General features: G+C 34.9%; 1 protein-coding gene across 4 annotated transcripts in view; it reads left to right on the top strand.

Annotated features, from left to right (window-relative positions):
• The window catches only part of ca16b (carbonic anhydrase XVI b), a 95,681-nt gene that overhangs the window by 57,761 nt on the left and 15,008 nt on the right, over positions 1-22,912 (top strand). The window contains exons 5-14 of one of the 4 annotated variants that reach the window (XM_051897617.1): positions 2,607-2,702; positions 4,933-4,999; positions 6,630-6,787; positions 8,403-8,598; positions 13,170-13,354; positions 16,252-16,360; positions 16,850-16,899; positions 16,991-17,750; positions 19,250-19,415; positions 21,528-21,707. In XM_051897617.1, coding sequence (XP_051753577.1) covers positions 2,607-2,702; positions 4,933-4,999; positions 6,630-6,787; positions 8,403-8,598; positions 13,170-13,354; positions 16,252-16,360; positions 16,850-16,899; positions 16,991-17,750; positions 19,250-19,415; positions 21,528-21,707 — 1,967 coding nt within the window. The remainder of the gene's footprint in view (positions 1-2,606; positions 2,703-4,932; positions 5,000-6,629; positions 6,788-8,402; positions 8,599-13,169; positions 13,355-16,251; positions 16,361-16,849; positions 16,900-16,990; positions 17,751-19,249; positions 19,416-21,527; positions 21,708-22,912) is intronic. The other 3 variants (XM_051897619.1, XM_051897620.1, XM_051897621.1) reach the window with 3 other exon arrangements.

The following is a 22,912-nucleotide window of genomic DNA, read 5'->3' as shown; positions in this document are numbered from 1 at the left end:
CTGTTTTTACTGTTATTTTTATTTCTTATGCATTCCATTTTTATTATTATGTATTTGGTTCTTCTTTATGTAAAGCACTTTGAATTACCATTGTGTATGAAATGTGCTATACAAATAAACTTGCCTTGCCTATATGGCCACAAAGAAAAAAATGAAATTCTAAAACTTTTAAAACAATAAGATTTTTGTAACAGTAAAAGATTACTTGCATAAAATGCATATAAATATCAGTTGTCACTCTATAACTCCCAAACATATGTCTTAAGATGATATTTAAACCCTTCATCAAAGCTCTAGTTTTAATTGTGGGGGCCAAAACATATAATGCAATGCAATACAACAGTGCTTGCCAAATGTACAAATAAATGTTCCTCAAAAGCCTGCCCTAGTGAACAAAAAATATACTAAAATGTATTTGAAATACATTTATTTTGTGCTAAGTATACTACAAATACATTTACATATTTATGTGCTTAATAAAAATACCCTGCAATTGTACTTTTGGTATACTAAATGCTACTAAATGGTATACTGATATACTGCTAAATTGAAACAACTTATTTTGTACTTAATGAACTTTAATTGTGCGGAAATAGTGCTGAGGTCCAACTAAAGATATACTTAAGTATATTTGATTGTGCTAAAATGGAACTATTGCAAGAATACTTTAGGTTCTCTTTAAATATCTTGCATTTAGGTATATTTTGAAGCGTGGAAGCTGGTTTGAGCTGGTTTATGCTGGTCCTTAGCTGGTCAAGAGCTGGTCTGCTCTGCTGACCAGCTTACGGCCAGCACTTGACCAGCTCATGACCAACTAAGGACCAGCATAAACCAACTCAAATCAGCTCAAACCAGCTTCCATGCTTCAAAACATACCTAACCAGCATATGCTGGTTTTTTCAACAGGGACAGTCCTTATTAATAGTAATATTAAAACACTTTTTAGGCATAATATTAAGAAATATGCATTGTGCAACAAAGAAATACTCCAAATAAAGTTTATTTATAATTTTATATCAGTAAGCCTTAAGTAATATGTCAAAAAATATGTTAATGGATTTGAAGTGTACTTAGTATGAAATAAATGTAAGTTGTTGTTTTTTACTATGAGTATCTTACTCACATTTTAAAATGATTTTTCTAAAAAATTATGTAAGTACACCTAAGTTGATCAGTCCAGTAAGTGTTCATCTTAAATATATTACTAACAATATAAGAAGTATTCCTAAGTTCATTAAAAAAAAAAAACATTAAAGACCTTTTACTTGCTAAAAAAAGTATAAATTATCAATCAAAGGCCAGAAGGCTTGTAGAAAATTGTGTACAACAGGTTTTTCAACAAAGTTTTGACCATGTTGATAATTTAGAGGTCTTAGAAATTGTATCAAAATTGATACAGTAAGCTTTGTAGGGTTAATCATATCTCAAATCAAGCAGCTTTTTATAGAGGAATGTGCTATGGCTTTTTGAGTGATCAGATCTTGCTAAAATGAGTGAAAAAAATCCATACATCTACTATAGAGCAGAGTGTCAGTATGCAAGCACATAGCTTGTGTTAAAAAACAACCAGAACACCTTAACAACCACAACATTCAAACATCTTTTACAGGGCCAATACTAAACCTGTAATATGTTCTTTATGTAGTTTGGATCATATTTTTTACCATGCATATTTTACCATAGCTAGTTTCTAAGGGGTGAAGATTGATTGGACACAACTCCTGTGCTGTTTCTTTCTTAAAAAATATATTTTCCTATCCTAAATGTATGATTATATGGCTAGCTGCATTATATTATTCGCATTTAGCATTGTTTTCTCCTCAACCTTATCAAAAAAGACTGCCGCCCCATCAGTTGAGAGACAACTGGTCTAACAAAATGAGAGCGTGCAGTTTTTCTTACATGCACCATTAAATGACCAGGGAAATGTGCTAAAGCGAAGTCTACAATATAAAATATAGAGAGAACAACATCGGCAGGCAAATAATGCCGGCGCACGAGAGGCTGCCAGAGAATAAGCTCAATTGGAACGTGATTGTCAAAGCGAGGCTTAATCTTATTCCCTGCATTTCAACGATCTCTTTCACGATTGCTCAGCTGCTGCAAGCTTTGACATGCCATTCATCCCGCTTTCCTTTCTCTCCCTCTCTCTCTTTGTACGATCATCCCTGTTTTTTCTGTAATAGTAGATTTAGCATTTATTTGACACGTGGCACTTTGTGCGTTTGTTCAGAGACAATGTTTAAGGCAACAAAGACATGTTGTTTATTGCGCCGCGCTGAGGGGATTTGGTTCTGAGGTTCGCTTTCTTCCTAAATCCGTCCTCAGAGAGAGAGCGCGTATAATCCTTAGTTGTCTCAGATGTCAAAATGTGGAGTGATGAGAGAAGTAGAATATGACAGATATGCCGTTATTGTGCGTGTGAAGATGATGAGAGGAATATCAATTCGTGAGGATTTGACAGCGTACTGTACCAATTTCGATACCACAATGCATTGTGTTTACTAAACAGGAAAGTCAAAGCAGAACATTAGTATGAGCCGTTTCATACCCTGTCAAATAAGAATGCTGTTATAAAACCCTGTTCCCATCTCTTTGCCCCATAGATGCAGATTTATTTCTACAATTCAGATGACTTTGACAGTCTGAGCACCGCGATAAAGGAGAGACGAATCATCGCCGCCATGGCTGTCTTCTTTCAGGTGAAGATTTTCTTTGATTTTTTGGGGATTTTCAAATGTTTACCAGCCTGTGAAATGGAGCTTTATAGCTCATGATACCTTCTCAAAGAAAGAGAGAGAAAGAGACTAAAAACATCAGATAAATTTGATTTGGCCCAATGTAGCCTCAAGGCCTATTTTCACCATTTGCAACAGGTAGAAGAAAGCACAGACATTCTTTGCTGCCCTCTAGCCACCTTTCTCTCTCTCTTTTCTCACAGTAAAGTCTAGCTTCCTAATAGAATAAACTTGCTTCTTGCTTCAGTTTCTAAAAGAATAATGACAGTCTAAGGGGCAAGACATTGCAATAGGATAAACATTAAAAAAGTAGGCCTAAACTGCTTCAGAAGTGTAGCTGTGAGACTCTGTACAAAAGTTCATGGAGTCTTTTCATCCATTCATGGCATGTAAACCGTGTCATGACATAACCAAGAGGTCAAAATTTGGCTGGTTAGCATGGCCTCTTCTAGTTAGTCTTGTATTCTGATGAAATACATTATTTTATTACATATTTTTTTTTTTTTTTTTTTATCTTTTTTGGATTTAAAAAAACAACAACAAAAAAACAGTATATTAAAGATTATTGTGGTTGATTTTTGTGAATTTCCAACAAAAAATCAGCATACTTTAATTGCGTTTTCTGCTCTGATTCCACCTGGACCTGCATAATGAGACATTTATCCATCTAGAAAAGTTATCCAATTACTAAATAGATGATTTAGACAGCTTTACAGCTCAAATAACAAATTTTGTTTACTCTGCCATTTAAATGTTTGGGGTTGCTAAGATTTTTGTTTTTTCATGTTTTTGAAAGAAGTCTCTTATGCTCACCAGGGGTACATATATTTGATTAAAGAAACAGTAACATTGTGAAATAATATTACAATTTAAAATAACTGTTTTCTGGTTTTTTTATATATTTTAAAATTGTTTTTATTCCTGTGATGGGAAAGCTGAATTTTCATCAGCCGATTTGATGCTCAAGAAACATTTTCTTATTATTATCAATCAGTTGTACTGCTACATTTTTTTTTTTTTTTTTGTGGAAACCAAACTACTTTTTTTTCCCAGGTTTATTTGATGAAGTGAAAGTTGAAAAGAACAGCATTTATTTGAAATAGAAATCTTTTGTAACATTATAAATGTCTTTACTATCACTTTTGATCAATTTAATGCAAATAAAAAATTTCTGTCAAAAACAGTCTTACTGACCCAAACTTTTGAATGGTAGTGTAGAAGAATAAATATAAGTGCTTTAACACAAATGCAAGCTTAAAATGCTTTATTTGTTTTCACAAACTGAGGGATGTGTTGAAGGAAGTGACATCACAGAGCAGAAACATATACAATTGATGTATATCCTACCAGCACCGTGTATCCTATATTGGTTTATTATTACTTTTCCTTCTCTTTCAACTGTGACAAATGTTCTTATCAAGGGTGAAAATGGCACAATTTTCACGGTTTTCCTAATGAGTCAAGCCAAAAAGGAAGATTTATGGTGTCATAGCCTTAGTATTCATGGATGCCATTTGAATATATAGAGAAAAACAGGCTTAACAGGTCAGCAAGATGATCCATGAAAATAACATAAGCTTTTTTGCCACGCGGCACCACATTCATTCCCTCTTCATTCACAACATGCTTTGCACACTCTCATACAGTACGTTTTTACACACCTTAACTAATGCGACAGGCCTATTCTTCACACTGAAAGTGGAACGCAGGTGTGTCCTATGTTTATCCATTGTCAGACGGTGAAAGAATAACCTACGTCATTGGACTTAAACTCTTTCGCCCACATGTGACAGCGTTATGGCTTACCGCTATTAGTGCTTAGACGAATGGTGTCATATGGAGTGTGACATGTCCGTTCCTGGGGGTTTTATATAGTTAATCGATGTGGAGCTCCTGTATTGGTGGTTCCCTTGGGCTCTTTTATTGCCACCTAGTTCAACCAAATGAATCCTCAGAGAGCACAAGTGAGTATATTTCATCTCTGACCTGAATGAGCTTCTCCATCAACCTGAATAAAAGGTGCTTATGTCAGCATGCTCTAGTTTTTAATGTTGCATAAGCGGTGAACAAAGGAAACTTATGTTCGATAATAGTAGGATTTAAATGCATCCCATCTTTTTTGTGTTTCTTTAACATAGACAGTGAAACAGAATAATTGCTAATTTCATGTTGCGTTTGTCTGCGTTTGTTCTAGGTGACGAAGAAAGACAACACTGCAGCTGAGCCCATCATCGCAGGTCTTAAACGGGTGGTCCATCACGGTAAATGTAAACATATGAACAGCTTGCAGAGTGCACACCTATAATAAAATAAAAAAATAATAATGCAAATAGAGCACTTTAGCTTTAGCTTTTTTTTAATCAAGAACTTTTTTTTTTTTTTTTTGCTTTATATACAGTCCCTGTGTTGTTTGTATGGCTCTTTGGAAATTAAAAAGGTCGTAGTGTTGCATTATAGCTTCTTCAGAACAACATATTGGTTCTAATAGTGGGAAAGTAATTTTTTTTAAGGTTATTTGAAGCACATAGATAGTTTTGTAAAAGAACCATGAATTTCAAAAGGTTATCTTTTGGAGTCAAGAACATGGAGTTCATATCATGAGAAATTTGAATTGGAATTTTTTTATCTTTTCAGGATCAAGGAAACCTTCAAGATAACTGTACTATAAAAACATACACTGCACTCTAAAAAAAGTTGAGCTAACTCAAAAAAATAAGGCAACATCTACTTACATCTACTATCTACGACTAACACTCCACTTAAAGTCAACTTAAATTCTTTTGTTCATCTAATGAATATCAGTTAATCTTTTGAACTTAAAAATTCTTGTCAAGGCAACTAAAAAAACAAAACAAGCTGAGCCAACTTGAAAAAGGCAACCTATTGCACTCAACTTTTTAAGTTAACTAATTCGCTCCAGTTGAAGTCAACTTAAAAACTTTTGTTCATGAAATGAGTAGCATGTAGTTCCTTTGAACTTCTTGTCAAGACAACTAAAGACAACTAAAGAATGCTTAGCAATGCAAGCAGCTACAATCCTTGTATTTTCATCTCCATTTTTGTTTTCAAATTTAACTACACGATATGAACATCATTTGCCTCTTAAAACTAGAGACACACAGTTTACCCATTTCACCTGGGCAAATAAGTTGCAAAAGTTGCAATGAGAAGTAAAAGTTGAAAAGAACAGCATTTATTTGAAATAGAAATCTTTTGTAACATTATAAATGTCTTTACTATCACTTTTGATCAATTTAATGCAAATAAAAATATTCTGTCAAAAACAGTCTTACTGACCCAAACTTTTGAATGGTAGTGTAGAAGAATAAATATAAGTGCTTTAACACAAATGCAAGCTTAAAATGCTTTATTTGTTTTCACAAACTGACATATGCCTCAACATATGCCTCAACACACAAATCTCAAACATGGTGATGATCAACAATTGTAATTTTGATTATTGCTTTGCATTAACCGGCTTGATTGTCATATGGTTCAGAGTTCATATTATTACTGAATTACAATTGTAATGCATCTTTACTCAATAAAAGTATTAATTTCTTTAAAAAAAAATCTGACCCCAAACTTTTGAATGGTAGTTTACTTGAAAATACTATCAAAACTACCTCTCAGGTCCTAAAAATTTATTAAGGCATGTTCACGTCTGTTGTTCAGAATCTTGACTTTACCCAGTTACAGTATGGAAATAAAGAGCAAGCTGGACAGACGCTATTATTTCTAAATACTGGAAGAATTAACAATAAGATAATAAAATATCCACTAAAACTTGTGGGTACATGCCACATCTTTTTGCCTCATAGTACTTCATCTTAGGTTTCATGAGATCTCTTTCACTGTTTGAGTGAGTATACTGTGTCTTTTATTAAACAGAGAAGGAGACAAACCTTGGTTCGTTCATACTGAAGGATCTATTGCCATCATCCTTGGGAAGTTATTACCGCTACACTGGCTCACTCACGACACCTCCCTGCAGTAAGGTCGTGGAGTGGATCATCTTCAGTCGACCCGTTTACCTGTCCTACCACCAGGTTGGCGAACACACACACACACACACACACACACACACACATAATCATGCATACATGCACATCACATTCATATGATCATGTTTCACATCCAGCTGTGTGCACTATGCTTGAAATTAGCTCGCATTCTTTCTCCTGTATCATATTTGTACCATCTACAAGCATGCACACAAACACAAACAGACAATCTGCTGTGTGCTTAAAATTTCTGGAAATGAGACTGTGCAGAAGATCACTAAACAAATGTATGCATTCATCTATGTGTTGTAGATATAAAGCACATTACACTGTATATATGGAAGTGGTGCTGATCTTCGCCAGTAATAGTGCCCTTTCAAACATGGAGTTATTCTAGGGATACACAGTATATCTTTGATCATATCTGCATTAGCCAATATTAGTGTTGTTTATTTGTTTGTTTGTTTTGTAATAATACTAATAAATAGTACTAATAATATTGATGTTATTAGTCAAAATAATAATTATACTACTAATAATAATTTGAATTTGAATAATATAATATAATTTATTATTTTATATAGTATTATTACTATTAATATGCAGAATAATAAAACTATCAATATTATTCAAATTTTCTAAGCAATCAGGCTTAGTTTTTTTTTTTTTTACTTTGTTGAATGATAAAATGACTAACAAAATCCTTTTAAAGGTGCAGTAAGCAATTTCTGATAAAACACTGTTGATATTTGAAATCAGCAAAAGTCATGAACACACAATGCAAGAGTGGATGTCTTTTTATCATAGCTGAAGCAAAGCAAAATAATGATTCACGAAAAATAAAGTGAAAATGACGAACGAATGACAAGGAAGAACAAAAAATGAACATACAGTACACAAGAGTATATACAAGCAAGAGTTTGTTGCTTATCACCAGCAGCACACCAGCTCCAGACAAACAACTACACTCAAAACTGTTCTGTTACTATATTTAACATTATAACAACAGCATATCTTGGTTTTGTGAAACATAGCAAAAACCAATGTTACTCATATATGGAGCAGAAGCAACGCAAATTTTCAGGCCTTCCCGCTTAGGTGTCTTCAGCGCTGGAAAGCTTTTCTAATATTAACACGGGTTCTAAAGCTCTTGCCTGATCATAACCCTTCTTTTTCCAGTGATATTCCTCTGATCTTTTCTCTTTTGTAATGTCTCTCAGCCATCTCTCTTTCTACAGTCTTTCTTCAAATCTCCCTCTTGCTCACTCTCTCTCCTCCCCCATCGAGAGTGGACACGCCCACTACTGCTGATTGGCCTCAAATGTGTTGTGGTGCTCGGTCCGATTCACTTTCAACATCGTTTCTCAGAAATCGCTTACTGCGCTTTTAAACACATCTAGGGCCTAGCAAACCTCTAAAACACCCTAGCAACCACTTAGCTATTAACTTATCCGTTTTAATCTTTTTGCTACATGCTTTATTCAGCAAGTCATACCCAACACGTACTTATCTATCTCCTTTTCTACACCATCTTGGCCAAAATAAATTGACATTTATATTACTCCCTTGCTGAAAAGGATTAAATGAAATGGAAAAATCACGTTTAAACTTTTGGATGACATTTTTTCCTTTGTCTTTCTGCCTCTCTCTTCTGCTGTAGCTGGAGGCATTCTACTCCATCTTCACCACAGAGCAGCAGGATCATGTGAAGTCCGTGGATTACCTGAGGAATAACCATCGGCCCACTCAAGATCTCAACAGCCGGCAAATCTTCAAATCAGCTCTGATGGATGCTTGGATGACCGACCTCAAGACAGACAGCATGGACAGCGCTGTAGACACAGAATCCTCTCGAGGTATGGCACCTTTCTTCCAAAAATCGGCCTGACCAATCAGGAGGAAGCCAGATAATTATTTTTATTCCTATGTTAATTCTAACAATATGACTAATATATGGTAAGAGAATCCTATCATTAGGAAATAGTGAATGTCCATGATCATTTGAGGAAACAGTTTGAGGCTTTTGTGCCTCAGAAAGTCTTTATGAATGCAAGATCAGTACGTTTACCACTGGGACTGTGATTATTTCTCTTATCCAAAACTATAGTTCAGTTTTTTTCTTCATAGACGTCATGTTTGGGTTTCTTCTCATTCATCTCATGCATAAAGTGCAAAGCTAGTTGTTTTTGGGATATCCATTGCTCCTGAGACAGACTGAATAAATAGGATTTATTAATGCAGTGACTACAGCAGTGCAGCGCTCTGAGCCAAGCCCAGTAACTGGGGGACGGTGTACTGTGTGCGTTAATGATAGCGTTGTTTTCCTCTCTGGCTGAGGGAATTGATTGCTATTGGTTGTGATGAAGTCGGGAGTGATGCAACACAGCCGAAAGGCGGAATAATCGTCATTAATATTCCCTCTAAAAATAAACCCGTACAGATGAACACTGTGTGGCCAAATAGCAATTCTGGTGTTTTCAAAGCAAGCACTTTTGAAAACCCTTTGCAATATTACATCTTTTTATCATCATTGTGTGTTTCTTTTTCAAATGCTTTCTTTTGTCGCACTTTCCTTGAATAGGGTACACTTTTATCTGCTTGATTTTAAAGAATTAGAAGCACAAATCCCATGTTTTTGTGGTGAGAATTATTAGATATATTAAATTTTGTTACGTTACACAATTTCGTGACATTATATTATCTAACAAACGATCAAACCAATCTAATGTCTAAATGTTTAGATAAATTATAACGCTGATTGCCCCCCTGTTACCCCCCATTCAACCCTGTTACCAAAATTATTATAAGAAAAAGATTGTTAAACTTTTTTATTGGAAAATGGCAGTTAACCAATACTTAATTGAAAAAATATTTTTTTATTAAATTATTAATATAATTATATATATATATATATATATATATATATATATATATATTGTGTTATCTAACAATCAGCCAAACCAGTGTCTCAATTTTTAGACAAATATAGGTGTCAATTGCCCTTTTCCTTTTTCCTTTTTCTATTCCACCCTGTTACCAAAGTTATTGTAAGAATTTAATTACGATAATAATTACAATAACTGGGCAATAACTAGGTACTAGTCCCGAACCCGAATCTAATCTTAACCCATGAAGTTACCTTATTTTATTCAGTACTTTCTTGGTAAGTACACTGTAAGTACATTGAAAGTGTGCGTACTTTAAAATAAAGTGCAACCCATTTTTTTAATGTATGGGAAGTGAAAGTTTATCACTATGTAACTACAAACCAATATTTAATTAATTTAATATTAAGTTATTTAATTTGATGTCTAAATTTATCTCAGGAAGGCAACAACAGAAAATAGGAACCAGAATACACATCAAACTAAGAGGTTATCAGTTAAACACAAGACAGGGGAACACGAGATGGGAATCATAACAGAAGCAAAACGTTGCAAATCATATATGATTTGTACAAAATATTACAAAATTAGTATATAGAATTATTACATTTTTTGGAGGATAAGAACCTCCTTTTCCTGACCATTTGTTGATAAAGTATAAATGATTAGTTCATTCTTAAACTGGTCCTGTTTTGTACCCTAATTATGGAAAGTGCTATGTAACATACATACCTACGAAGCACACAACGTTCCTCTCTCTCGGCATACTCAGTGCTGTCTTCTTAGCTTGTTGACTACATAACCAAAAGAACCGCCATGAGAATAGAGTCAATTTGAATCATCAAACTCAGTGTTATCTCTGCCGGACAGTAATGGCGGCAGTCATTAGCATGCTGATGATTGAACTGATGAAAATAATGGGCTCTCGCTGAGTCACCCGTGCTAACAGAGCTCTCGAGGCCGACTTCCACAGCAGATGCCCTTTCACTAATCACCCCCTCGTCCTCGTTTTACTTCTTGTGTTCTTGTGATCTGCCTCTTGTTTCAGAGACATGTTTATCACAGGCTTGTTGACAGGTCGCTAATGCTGATATACACACATTAAGAATAGAGGCTTTTGGTATAATGACCTTATCAAGCGCCACTTATGCGGTCCGCCCAGCTTGACACGTCCCACCAAATGATTTGAGTGATAAGTGACGTCAATTGTGCAACTACATCTGTTCGTCTTTTCAGCGGTTCTGTAGTCATAATTAAAAGTTAATCCTTTTTTTTTACTCCTATTTAGGTTAAAAAGGAATGCATTTAATAGGAAAAACGTGAAGTTAGATCCATGCAGCAGTTAATGCATGTACTAAAGGTGACGTTGAGCTGCTCATGTGGTTCAGATCTGACCTGAAACATTTCAAATATTTTCTGATTATTCATGATTGTCACATCACATAGCAGATTCACATTCTGTGAGGAAAACTAACCTAGAGTTCATGTTTGATGTCAAAAAAGCTCCAACAATGAGGTCACTGTAATAAGGAAATTGAAAACAATAGCCATTGAAACTCTCTTAACACTGTGTCCTTACCACACGCGACACGATAAGATTCCAGCAACATGCAATTTGTCTGTCCACACCAGACGCGACGTGACAAAATCAATCGCAAATCACAGCTAATCGGAAGAGCATGTGGGCGAAGTCTCTTTGCAAGCGCACGCCACTCGCAACAGCATGGATAAGTACAAAATAAAATTCATAAGTATTACACCATTTTAACATTCTTAAAAATACACAGTGAGTTGACAGTTTGAACGTTCTTGTTGTGCGGTGAATTATCCATTGTCGCTTTCAGTATGGCTATAAAGGTCGCGCAAAATGGTATACAAACACATATTAGACTTGTCTGCTTCAATAGGTTTGATTTGTATACATTTGAGGGCTTTTCTTTGTAAATATTGTTACTGTATATGTGGTTAATTGTGATTTATTTAATCTGCATATGTTATTAAACCTTTTATATCATACTTGAGTGTATGTAAAAGGAAACACTTTTCATTTATTTCAAGTAGAATTTTTAAAGCAGCACTTTTACAGTACCATTTAAGTTTGAAATTTTTTTGATTACCATTATTTTATTCAGCAAGGATGCCTTAAATTTATCAAAAGTGACAGTAACAACATTTATAATGCTGCAAAAGATTTCTATTTCAAATAAATGCTGTTTTTTTTTTTTTTTTTTTTATAAACTTTCTGTTCATCAAAGAATCCTGAAAAAATGTATTATGGTTTCCACAAAAACATTAAGCAACAAAAAAATTTTCAATAATAAAGAAGAAGAAATTTTTCTTGAGCAGCAGATTAGCGAATCAAAATGATTTTTGAAGGCTCATGTGACTGAAGACTGGCTGCTAAAAATTCAGCTTTGCTGTCACAGGAATAATTTACATTATATTAAAATAGACAACGGTTATTTTAAATCTAGTGTTGTCAATCGATTAAAAAAATAACTAATTTCACGTTTTTCTGTAATTAATCGCGATTAATCACACCTAACATTTAAAGTTTTTAATAAATTTTTATATTGTTATAATTTCATATTTAATCTCCAAATTAATGTAGAAAACATAAAGACAGTATATTTTAAATATTTGATCTAACAGATAGGAAATATACAGAAACTGAATAATGTTATCAAACACTTCACAGTCTTCACTGCAAAAATTATAAATAGATTAATCCTTATTAAAGCTACAAAAATTATTCAGTCAAGAGCAGTGAGTGGTTTTCTCTTTGTCTTTTTTTCTTTGGTTATTTTTTAACAATGATTAAAAATGACAGACATCACAGCAGCAGGTTTATTAGGTTGCCATCACTGCCTCAATACTCTTTATGGTCATTTAAGGCTTTATTTAACTTAATTTTTTAAGTTTATCACGTCTTAAAATATTTATTGCATGCGCTAACGTGTTAATTCTGACTGCACTATTTAAATTTTAATAGTATTTCACAATATTACTGTTTTAACTGTATTTTTGATCAAATCATTCTGCCGTTATGAGCATAATAGACAAAAACATTACCATTATTTCCAACCTCAAACTTTTAAAATGTAGTGTACATTTTTACTGCAGTAATATTTCATCACTGTATCTGCATTTTAACTAGCATGTACTTCATCCACCACTGGGTATTGCACTCTCAGACTTCCTACTGTGTCCACAGTAGTGTACACGGCCACAGCCATGCAAGGCTGTTTGAAAGCCTGGAGGCAGATTGAGATGAACTCATGTATTATTTTCCACTTTGAAGCAGTTTCTAGTGAGAACGCTTTGGTGAGTCAGACAGCAATAAAAGATTTAGCTTCACCTGGGGGCTGCAGTCGTGGACCTGCGTGCCAGAGATCTGGCTCCGCTCCCGCTGCTGAAGAGCCGTAATTCCGCCTGTTTATCTCCAGTCACACATCCCTAATCAAATGAGAACAACTGTACCTTCTTCCTCCTTGTTTTTATCAGTCTTATCTCATCGCTCTGCTTCTCCTCTCTCCATCCAGTCTGCAGCAGCATCCCTGACAACATGAAGGTTCATCTGCTAAACAGAACTGCACTTGTGCTGACCTGGGATAGACCCTCAGCTGTCTACCACCCGCCTATAGTGGACTTCCTTGTCTCCTACAGCTGGGTAAAGGATGAAATGCCTTTTGAGAAGACCTTCATGCAGAGCAGTGAACACAGCACGGTAAGCTTCCCAACAATGAAAGGGCAAGCAGTCTGATCATTACAGAAGAGCACATTCATTGTGTCAACCACCACAAACCTCATTCCCACAACCGTAATTGCTTTAGTTTTTAGCTCAACCGGTTATCCAATCACTGTGTTGAGGTTACATTTGACTGAAGATGTTAAGTGACGCACACACAGCTAGACCTTCAACCTTTTTCATCCTTTGGTCGATAGTTAAGCCCCTGTTGAATATTTTATAACATTGAGTGATGAATAACATGCATATAGTCCATATTACTGTATTATACACTACTGTTCAAAAGTTTGAGGTCAGTAAGATTTTTTTTTTTTTAAGAAATTATTACTTTTATTCAGCAAGGACACATTAAATTGATCAATAACGACAGTAAAGACATTTATAATGTTACAAAAGATTTCTATTTCAAATAAATACTGTTCTTTTGAACTTTCTATTCATCAAAGAATGCTGAAAAAAAAAATGATGATAATGAGAAATGTTTCTTGAGCACCAAATCAGTATATTAGAATGATTTTTGAATTATAATGTATATGATCATTATTGATGATTATTATGGTCATACATTAGAAGTAAATGATACATTGTTTTAATGTGGGGTTAACAATGAGTTATTCTTTAGTTTTTGTTGAAATTAACTTAATATTTTATGTTTGTTACATGCATATTGGTACCACTGCAATTTGGGGGCAGTTGTGGCCTGATGGTTAGAGAGTCGAACTTGTAACCCAAAGGTTGCGGGTTTTGAGTCTCAGTTCCGGCAGGACAACAGCATTGTCTTCCACTCTCGTTACCCACAACTGAGCTGTCTTTGAGCAAGGCTCCTAACCCCCAATCACTCCCTGGGTGCCTCAGCAAAATGGCTGCCCACTGCTCTGGGTGTGTGTTAAGGTTGTGACGGTGAGGAAATTTTCCCACCAGTTAATCAACGGGTGACAACACCGGTAATACCTGTATCACCGGGATGGGGGGGGGTTCCCTCTTTTGCAGCTCGCTTTTAAATCACTAATTCGACAGTGCGGAGCAGAGCAAGTATTTTCAATTATTTCCTATGGAAGTTGAGCTTCCATGAACTGTGAAACGGTCCGCACTAGTAGACACACACAGTTATGGATGGCCGTGCGCATTTTACTTTCACTTTCAAATTAGCGCCGATTCGGGGGCGGCAATTGCTTGAATGGTGGGTTCATTATTATTCTTAATGAAAAACACACTTGGATGGGTGAATTGCAGAGCACAAATTCTGAGTTTGGGACACCATACTTGGCTACACATCAGTCACAATGGACCCCTTAGGGAGTCACAAACCCCCTGCTGAAGACTCATGAGCTAAATAGAATGATATGTAATGGAACACCTCTGTTGCTACATCTCCAGGATCTCGAGATGTGTTGTAGTGCCCAGACTTGTCGGCAGTTATCTACAATGAAAGAGATTAATAAGACTTAAGACACTATAGCAGGTGGTGGCTGTAGGGTGGCCTGACTGGTGTTATGTACCCATTAATTCAGTTCATTTGAACATTTTTATATGTATATTTGTGTGATTTCACCCTTGATACAAAAATGTAAGCATGATGTCACTACCTGTAGCCATGGTCTTCTGGTTCCCAGCATTCCCTCATAATTCTGATAGATGGGCAGCTCTCATTGATTTGATGGACTTGGACAGCATTTTGTCTTTCTTCCCTCAAGTCTAATGAATGACTTACACCTATGTCTGTCAGTCACCTTATTGGAGCGGCCTTACACACACAGTATGCATGGCAACAAGACAGTGTCCAGCCAGTTGAAGGAATTTTTTCTGATGAGTGCTGTCAGTCTTTTTTAGCCTTGGTCAAATTAGATTTGGATTTAGTTAAGGGATATAACTGCCACGGTTAAAGTCCAATTACTTTCTTTCACTCTACATCCCATCATGACTGCCTCATCTTTTTGCCTCTACATTTACATTTTTATTTCAATTTTGAGCCCAGTCACAGGTTGTGCCAGCAAATCAAGACCAACTTTGGGTATATGAAATTCAAATGAATATCTATCTATTTCTGGGACACTGAGGATCGCTGAAAGATGGAGCAGGACATTGCAATAAATAAGTGTCAATTTATACAAATAATAATGGCAGATGTCAAATTTGCTTTGACATTTCGGTTTTGGAAAATAAGATCTTGTCAGATTTACATCCGGTCACTGTGTGTTGTGTAATGAGGTTTTTGGATTTGTGTTGAAGGGACACTCTGACTGGGTCCAACATTCAGAAATGCTTAAATTAGACTTAATTTTGGTCAATTGAAGACAGCTTGAAATCAAAATTGAAGTTTTGTGGGTTTTAATCTGTGTCTGTTGGCTTTGAGGCCATCTGTGTATTTACAACTGTAAACCTAAGTTGACTTTTAAAAACGTTTAGCAGCTATACGCATTAAAAAATTACCATTTTTGTTCAATTAAATGCTCTCAAAAATGATAATGCCCCTCCTGCTATGCCATCCATTATCAAACAATGGTTATTTTGTTCAATTCTCTGTTATATAGAAGCACATTATGTCAAATGTACACTACCGTTCAAAAGTTTGGGGTTGGCAAGATATTAATGTTTTTTAAAGAAGTCTCTTATCCTCACCGAGGCGGCATTTATTTGACCAAAAATAAAAACAGTAATATTGTGAAATACTATTACTATATTACTCTATTTTAATATATTTTAAAATGTAATTCATTCCTGTGTTTATCTGGGTATTCCATGCATACCTGTACACAGTATACATACTGCAAAGGTAGAATGAGTAGTATGTGATTCTGAACTCTCCACTTTCTATTTCTGCCATCTGTGTTGTACTGTGTTATTAAAATGTATGGTGTGTTGTATGTCTCCTGCAGAGGGCAGTCATCACACTTGTGTCTCCAGATGTCCTGTATCTCTTCAGAGTGCAAGCTATATGTCAGAGAGACCAGCGCAGTGACTTCAGCCAAACACTTTTATTTAAAGGTTTGTCTGATTTTAAATGGCTTTCTGTTTTTAAAAATTAAAAATGACCAATTACTGCTGCTAACCAAATCGACATAAGTCGTCATGAAACGTGATAGTCTTTTTTTTTTTTCACTATTGTGACGTATATTCGAGTTAAACAGCTTCTCGAACAAGAAAAAATGTACGGCGGGACTTGATTTTGTCCATCAGGAATTGATTGGATGCTTGTAGTTTGCTATTGCTTGCAATCTCATGTGAGTGACTGATTGTCCCGCCCTCACGCCAGTAAACCCATTGTCAGAGAAGAGATGAGATGTCGCTGTAAGGTGGAGGGGATGATATTTTGATTAAAGATTATGAAAGCTCATGGATAAAGAATAATGATGTGCACAGATAAATAATTTATAATAGACACTGCGCTATTCCATAAAAAAACAAGGAATTGTCTATTTTGATTTCACGGCGACTCTAATATTGATTGTCACACTGTGTGATTTATTCTTCAAGCAAACACCACAAGGATCTTCGAGGGGACAAGGATTGTGAAAACCGGAATGGTGAGTAACTGGTTTAATAATTTCTAAATCTGTTTATTTGCTTGTCTACACACGTTGTAATTGTTCTTTTTCTCTTCCGCCCCGGTTCTAGCCTACGGTTTCCCCCGCCTCTTCCGCAGACATGGCCCCTATAAGCTCAGGCTCCTCTACCTGGACGTCCGCCGGCCTCCCCTTTTCATTTGTCTCCATGGCAACGGGAATGGGGCCTCCATCCAGTGGAGGACAAGCCACTGTAGCGTCTGTGGTGACCAGCACTCTGTTGGCAGGACTGGGTTTCAGTGGCAGTGTGATTTCTTCCCTCCCAGGATCCTTTTGGCCAACCCACTCTACAAACTCAGGCCCCACGCCCACTCAGCATCCAGCCACTCCCACTGCTGAAAGCACCCCGTCTGAGAGCAACGTCCTCGTCTCTGAGGACAGCACTGAAGCTAATAACAAACAGGAAGAAGACAGTGAAAGAGAGGAGAAGGAGAAAGAGGAGGAGGAGGAGGAGGAGGAAGAGGAACGGGAAGAAGAGGAGAAGGAAAAAAAGGGGAAAGATGTGACCGTCAAGGACAAAAAGCAGGCCAAGACGGTGCCCCAAAAACCAACTGCCCCCGTCCCAACTTCAAAACACAGGGAGCGGGGAGGAGAGAGGGTGGATGTTAACTCTGAGAGCTCTACATTGGCCCCTAGAATAGTGGAAGAACAGGTATCTCGTTCCACAGAGAGGCCTTCTGGTGAGGATTCATCAAAACCAACATGGCTGGAGGATAATGACACTGCAGACATGCAGCTTCCCTCAGGCTCGACAGAGACCACCAAACTCACCAATGAGGAGAAGGCGCACTGGCCATACTACATTCACACTGGTAGGTGAGCTGCAGACTTACAGTCTAAAGCTCTATGCAAAAGATAAAATAGTAATGAAGTACACATGGACAAAAGATAGTACCTTTAAAATTAATAAGTAGTGCCAAATCGTGTCCAACAACTACAATTTACATTACCTTAATATGAATATGTATTTGTAGGTATATACATATGTAAATATATTTAACAAGTAAAATATAAAATATTTATAAAAATTTAAAATATATATCATCTGTATGATATATTATATTTTATGTAACTGTATAATATGTATGTATTATACACTATTAAAATTTATAAAAATAAATATAATAAAATGTATAACATGCATAAATATATCTAAATATTAAAATTTGTGTTAAAATATATTAGATACACTTCCGTTCAAACATTTGGGATACAAGTTTTTATTTTTAAGTTTTATTCAGTAAAGACACGTTAAACTGATCAAAAGTGATTGTAAAGACTTTTAAGTTGTTACAAAAATTATATTTCAAATAAATCTTTACTTTTATTTTATATAATATTTTACAACACAAAAGAGAACACAGTGCGGTAGGACTCATGTGTCGCGCTTGAATGGACAAAAACACACAAAATTATGCCAAAATGCTAATTTGGTCGAGTTTTAAATAAGTTAAATAAAGTCATAAATGAACATAAAGAGTTGTGAAAAAATAGGATGCAGATCCGTGTCATGTGCGGCATGTCTTAAAGTGACAGCAGCCTAATAAACCTACTGCTGTCTGTCATTAGTGTTAATCAAAGAACAAAAGAAACAGAAAATCACTCACTGCTCTTAATTGAATAACCTTTGTAGCTTTAATAAAAATCTATAAAAAATGTATCTATATTTTAATCTAAATTATGCAGTGAAGACTGTGAAGTGTTTGATAACTGCTTTGATTCTGGATATTTCCTACCTGTTAGATCAAATATTTAAAATATACTGTCTTTATGTTGTTTCTAAATTAATTTGGAGATTAAATGTGAAATCATTACAATATAAAAATGTATTAAAAACTTTGTTAGGTGCCATCAATCACGATTAATTACAGAAAAATGTGTGATTAATTAGGTTTTTTTAATTGATTGACAGTACTACTTAAAAAAAAGTTTCACAATATTACTGTATTTACTGTATTTGTAATCAAATAAATGCAGCCTTTGTGAGCATAAGAGACCTTAAAAAAAAATAATTCTTGCCGACTCCAAACTATTGAACAGTAGTGAATGTAAATATTATAAAAAATGTATAAAATATGCATTAAAATATAATAAATATATATATTTTAAAAAAATAAATGAAATACAAACTGAATAAAAAAGTTCTGTTTTATAAATAAAGACTGTATATGGATTATTGTAATATATGTAATAAATGCCAATTGATATTTGTAATAAACTTTGCAAAGGAAGATGATATGTGTTGAATATGCATGATTGACATTTTTCAAGCATTTATACAAGAATAGACTTTTTCCATTTATTATTGAAGCTCTGGTCTCCTTTGACCACCATGCAGAGAGAAACAGCATCTCCACTGTCACCCGAGACCCGGTGTCATCATCCAGCCGGATGGAGTGGATCATCCCCCTGATGGTGGTCTCTGCCCTCACTCTGCTCTGCCTCATCATGCTGTTGGCTGTCCTGGTCTACTGGAGGTAAGGTTCTGTGAACAACCACAGTTTATAAGGCAGGGGTGAATTAGTTATTGTCAAGCACATTGATCTTAGATCGAGACCTGGACTGAAAAGATCAGTTCTCTTTATCTACGTTCCTTGTCTTGTATCAACTTCTACACTCGTCCATCTAATTTTTTGGAGATTGGGTTTTTTTCTGAACGAATGCTGCACCTAATTAATATTCATGACAACATGTTTTATGTAGAATAGATTTGTCTGGTCATGGTTGTGCCTGGTTTGTAAACAGTGTGAGGTCGCTCTGACCCCTGAATCCACACCTCATCTTCTTCTTTCTACTCCATCTACTGGCCTTTATAAACCTGGCTCAGCTCCCTGGAGAGTCCGTGCCCCATCTGCCCACCCTCTCCCGGACCGGTCTCAGCCCCATGGTAACCGAATTAAAATCCTCCTATGGAGCTTCCTGCCAAATACCACCATCCTCCTGTTCAGTCTTGTGTTTGTATGTGAGCTAAGAGGTTGCGGGCCCCGTAGGGACCATGAGTCTTGTGCGGAGGGACTCAGCTGTGCTCCAATCTGTGAAGCTGACTGGTTTGAGCATATCATTTAGAATGTGAGCACACAACAGTAACATTACATTAAAAGATAAATATTAAAACCTTTTTATATTTTAAATGTATTGTATATTATATATGAGAATATATATATATATATATATATATATATATATATATATAGAGATGAGAATTTTAAAATATATATATATTTTTTTTTTTTTTTGTTATATTACAGTATTGCATGCATGTTATTTTAGTAATATTGATATACTATTATAGTAGAGATGTGCCCACAAATTATATACAATATAATGTCCCAACTATATAATTGCGAGAGAACGCAAAAGCATTGAAAAATATTTTTTCTTCCCATCTCATATTTTTTTCCATCATCATGTCCCTTCATTTCCTTTCCAAACATAGTTTTCGGCTTTGGGAACTTCCCTATATTATATAGTATTTATTTATATTTTAAATTTAGCTTTTATTTTATTTTATTTTATTTATTTATTTATTTATTTTCAGTTTTCATTTTAATTTTAGTTTAATTTTTGTACTTAAATTTTTTAGTACTTACATTTTTTTTTTATTAGATATTAATATTTCTATTTAGCTGTAAATTCTTTTTAATTTAAGTTTTAGTTTTAGTATTTTAGTATTTCAACTTAAATCTATTTCAGTTAGTTGCCAAGGCAACATTTCTAATTTTAAGGGATTTTTTTAGTTTACATTTCATGTTTCATGTAATATTCATATTTTATTTTAAGTTTTATTTCAATTTCCTTATTTAAGTTTTAGTAATTTTAGTACTTCAATTTAAACCTATTTATTTCAGTTATTTGTCATGGCAACATTTCTAATTTCTGTTCAAGTTTTTTATCTACTATTCATATTTTATTTTATTTTTTATTTATTATTTATTTTATTTATTTATTTATTTTATTTTTTTAGGGCCCGAGCACCAAGGTGCGAGGACCCTCTTGGAATTGCTCTGTTTATTATTTTTTATTTTTTCATTATTTTATTTATTTATTTATTTTTTTACTTTATTTCATTTAGCAAAAACTTTTTAATGGTTTTAGTTTTAGTAAATTATGACAACATTGGCCTTATCAAGCACCACAAATGTCACGAATTTTTGCCTGCAAGTTACTGTACCAATTGCAAAGCCATTACGTCAGCCAACAAATCATGGAACTTGAGAGGAAAGAAGATAAGATAATAGCAGTTTCATTTGATGGGTTTATAAGAGGTTGATCAGTGACAGTTAAAGTGAATGAAAGACTGAATTTGCACAATAATCAATCTGTTAAGCGAGTGCAAAGAAGACAAGTGACGAGACGCAACCGCTCCCCCGAGAATGTGATGGCAAACGTCTTTGTCAAGACATCATTGTCAAATTTCAAGAACCTCAAGAACAAAGCTACAGAGCGAACAAAAGCCATTCAAAAGATATTCCATTCTCGTTTCTTATAACTGGAGTTCATACAAGTGTTTACCAGAAAGTATGATATTATTTGCTTAAAATGAAGTTATGATGTTGCCAAGGCGATAGGCTAATGAGAGGTTTATGTAGGCAGGGTTCCATCTGGATGGCTCAGAGGCTTTCAGTCTGCCTAGACTCACAGATGCCCATTAAAGACCAAAGATGCTGCACTCATCTCCACGGTACATTTCTACACGTACGCATGAGATCGCCTATGAGTTACAGCAGTTCCAGACTTGACGCAGAGACGCAGATGGGGAGTGATAAGAGGTTATATTTATCTTTTTACCATTTGCCTATTTTGCATTCTCAAGGATTAGACCACAGGGTCCAAAACTTCACTGAAGGACCCTTCTACACCATTAGTCTAACGTCTCTAAACACACGAGAGATCAGCCATCATAAAAAGGTCATTAGTGTGAGGTTCCTGTCCCCCCAGTCATCGTCTCTCCTCAATCCCCCCAGCCCCCCTCCCTCATCAGAGCTCAGTGAGCATTCAGCCCCTCTTTTCTTTCTTTTTATCTCACCTCTCAAGGATGACTAGCATCTGCTCATTGCTCTGCATAAAGTACAGGTAGGGGCATGCTTATACAAATGCTTTACTGGGATTTACATGAAGCAAGTCTTCAGTAAGAGGGTGGGAGGGGTAATACCCTGTCCTTTTGCTCTGAAAATGAACTAAAAGATGGGGATTTTTAAATGATTGTTCCCAAGGCAGCAAGAGTTGCATGTGCAGAGTTTGGCTGGACATCGCTTAGCTCTTCTATATTATATGAGAACTAGATGTTTGTGTGTGTTTTGGCTAATGCATTTTAATTATGGAAATGTGCCAATGATAGTCTTTATCATGAATTATGAGTTGGTCTAAGTCAATAAAAGTTGGTCGAGCTGATTCATACATCTGATATTTGACCCATATTGTGATTCTCCGCATCAGCAGATAACCATAACCACTTGGAGAATTAACAGAAGTGTGTTTACCGACTGCACATTTTCTGTTTTCAAATTATTATTTTTTTATATTTTGTGAAAATAAGTACTTAATGAGTAAAATGTATTAATAATAATAATAATGTAAATAATGTAAATTTTGTGTAAAAATGTTTTTAAATCTACAACAGCCTTGTGTAAGGATATTGCACATGATATGCTTTCATATATTTTTAGAGTGAATTTTAAGTTATTGTTATTTTGTGAACAAATACTTTAAAAAAAAAAAAAAAAGAAGGTAAATAGTCAAATAAACTTTGTTTATTTGTTTATTTTTTTTTGTTTGTCAATATCTACTGACGACCTTGTACAAGTATATTGCACATTAACTGTTTTCAAATAGAGTGAATTTTAAGTTATTTTGTGAAAAAATACTTAATAATAATAATAAATAAATAAATAAATAGAATATAAATAGTTAAATATACTGTGTAAAAAATATTTTCAAAATCTACTGACAGCCTTGTACAAGAATATTGCACATT

The sequence above is a fragment of the Ctenopharyngodon idella genome, chromosome 6 (genome assembly GCF_019924925.1).
Source record: "Ctenopharyngodon idella isolate HZGC_01 chromosome 6, HZGC01, whole genome shotgun sequence".
In the NCBI taxonomy this organism is placed as follows: domain Eukaryota; kingdom Metazoa; phylum Chordata; class Actinopteri; order Cypriniformes; family Xenocyprididae; genus Ctenopharyngodon; species Ctenopharyngodon idella.
Note: the sequence above shows the minus strand (reverse complement) of the source record. Positions and strands in the feature narration are given on the sequence as shown.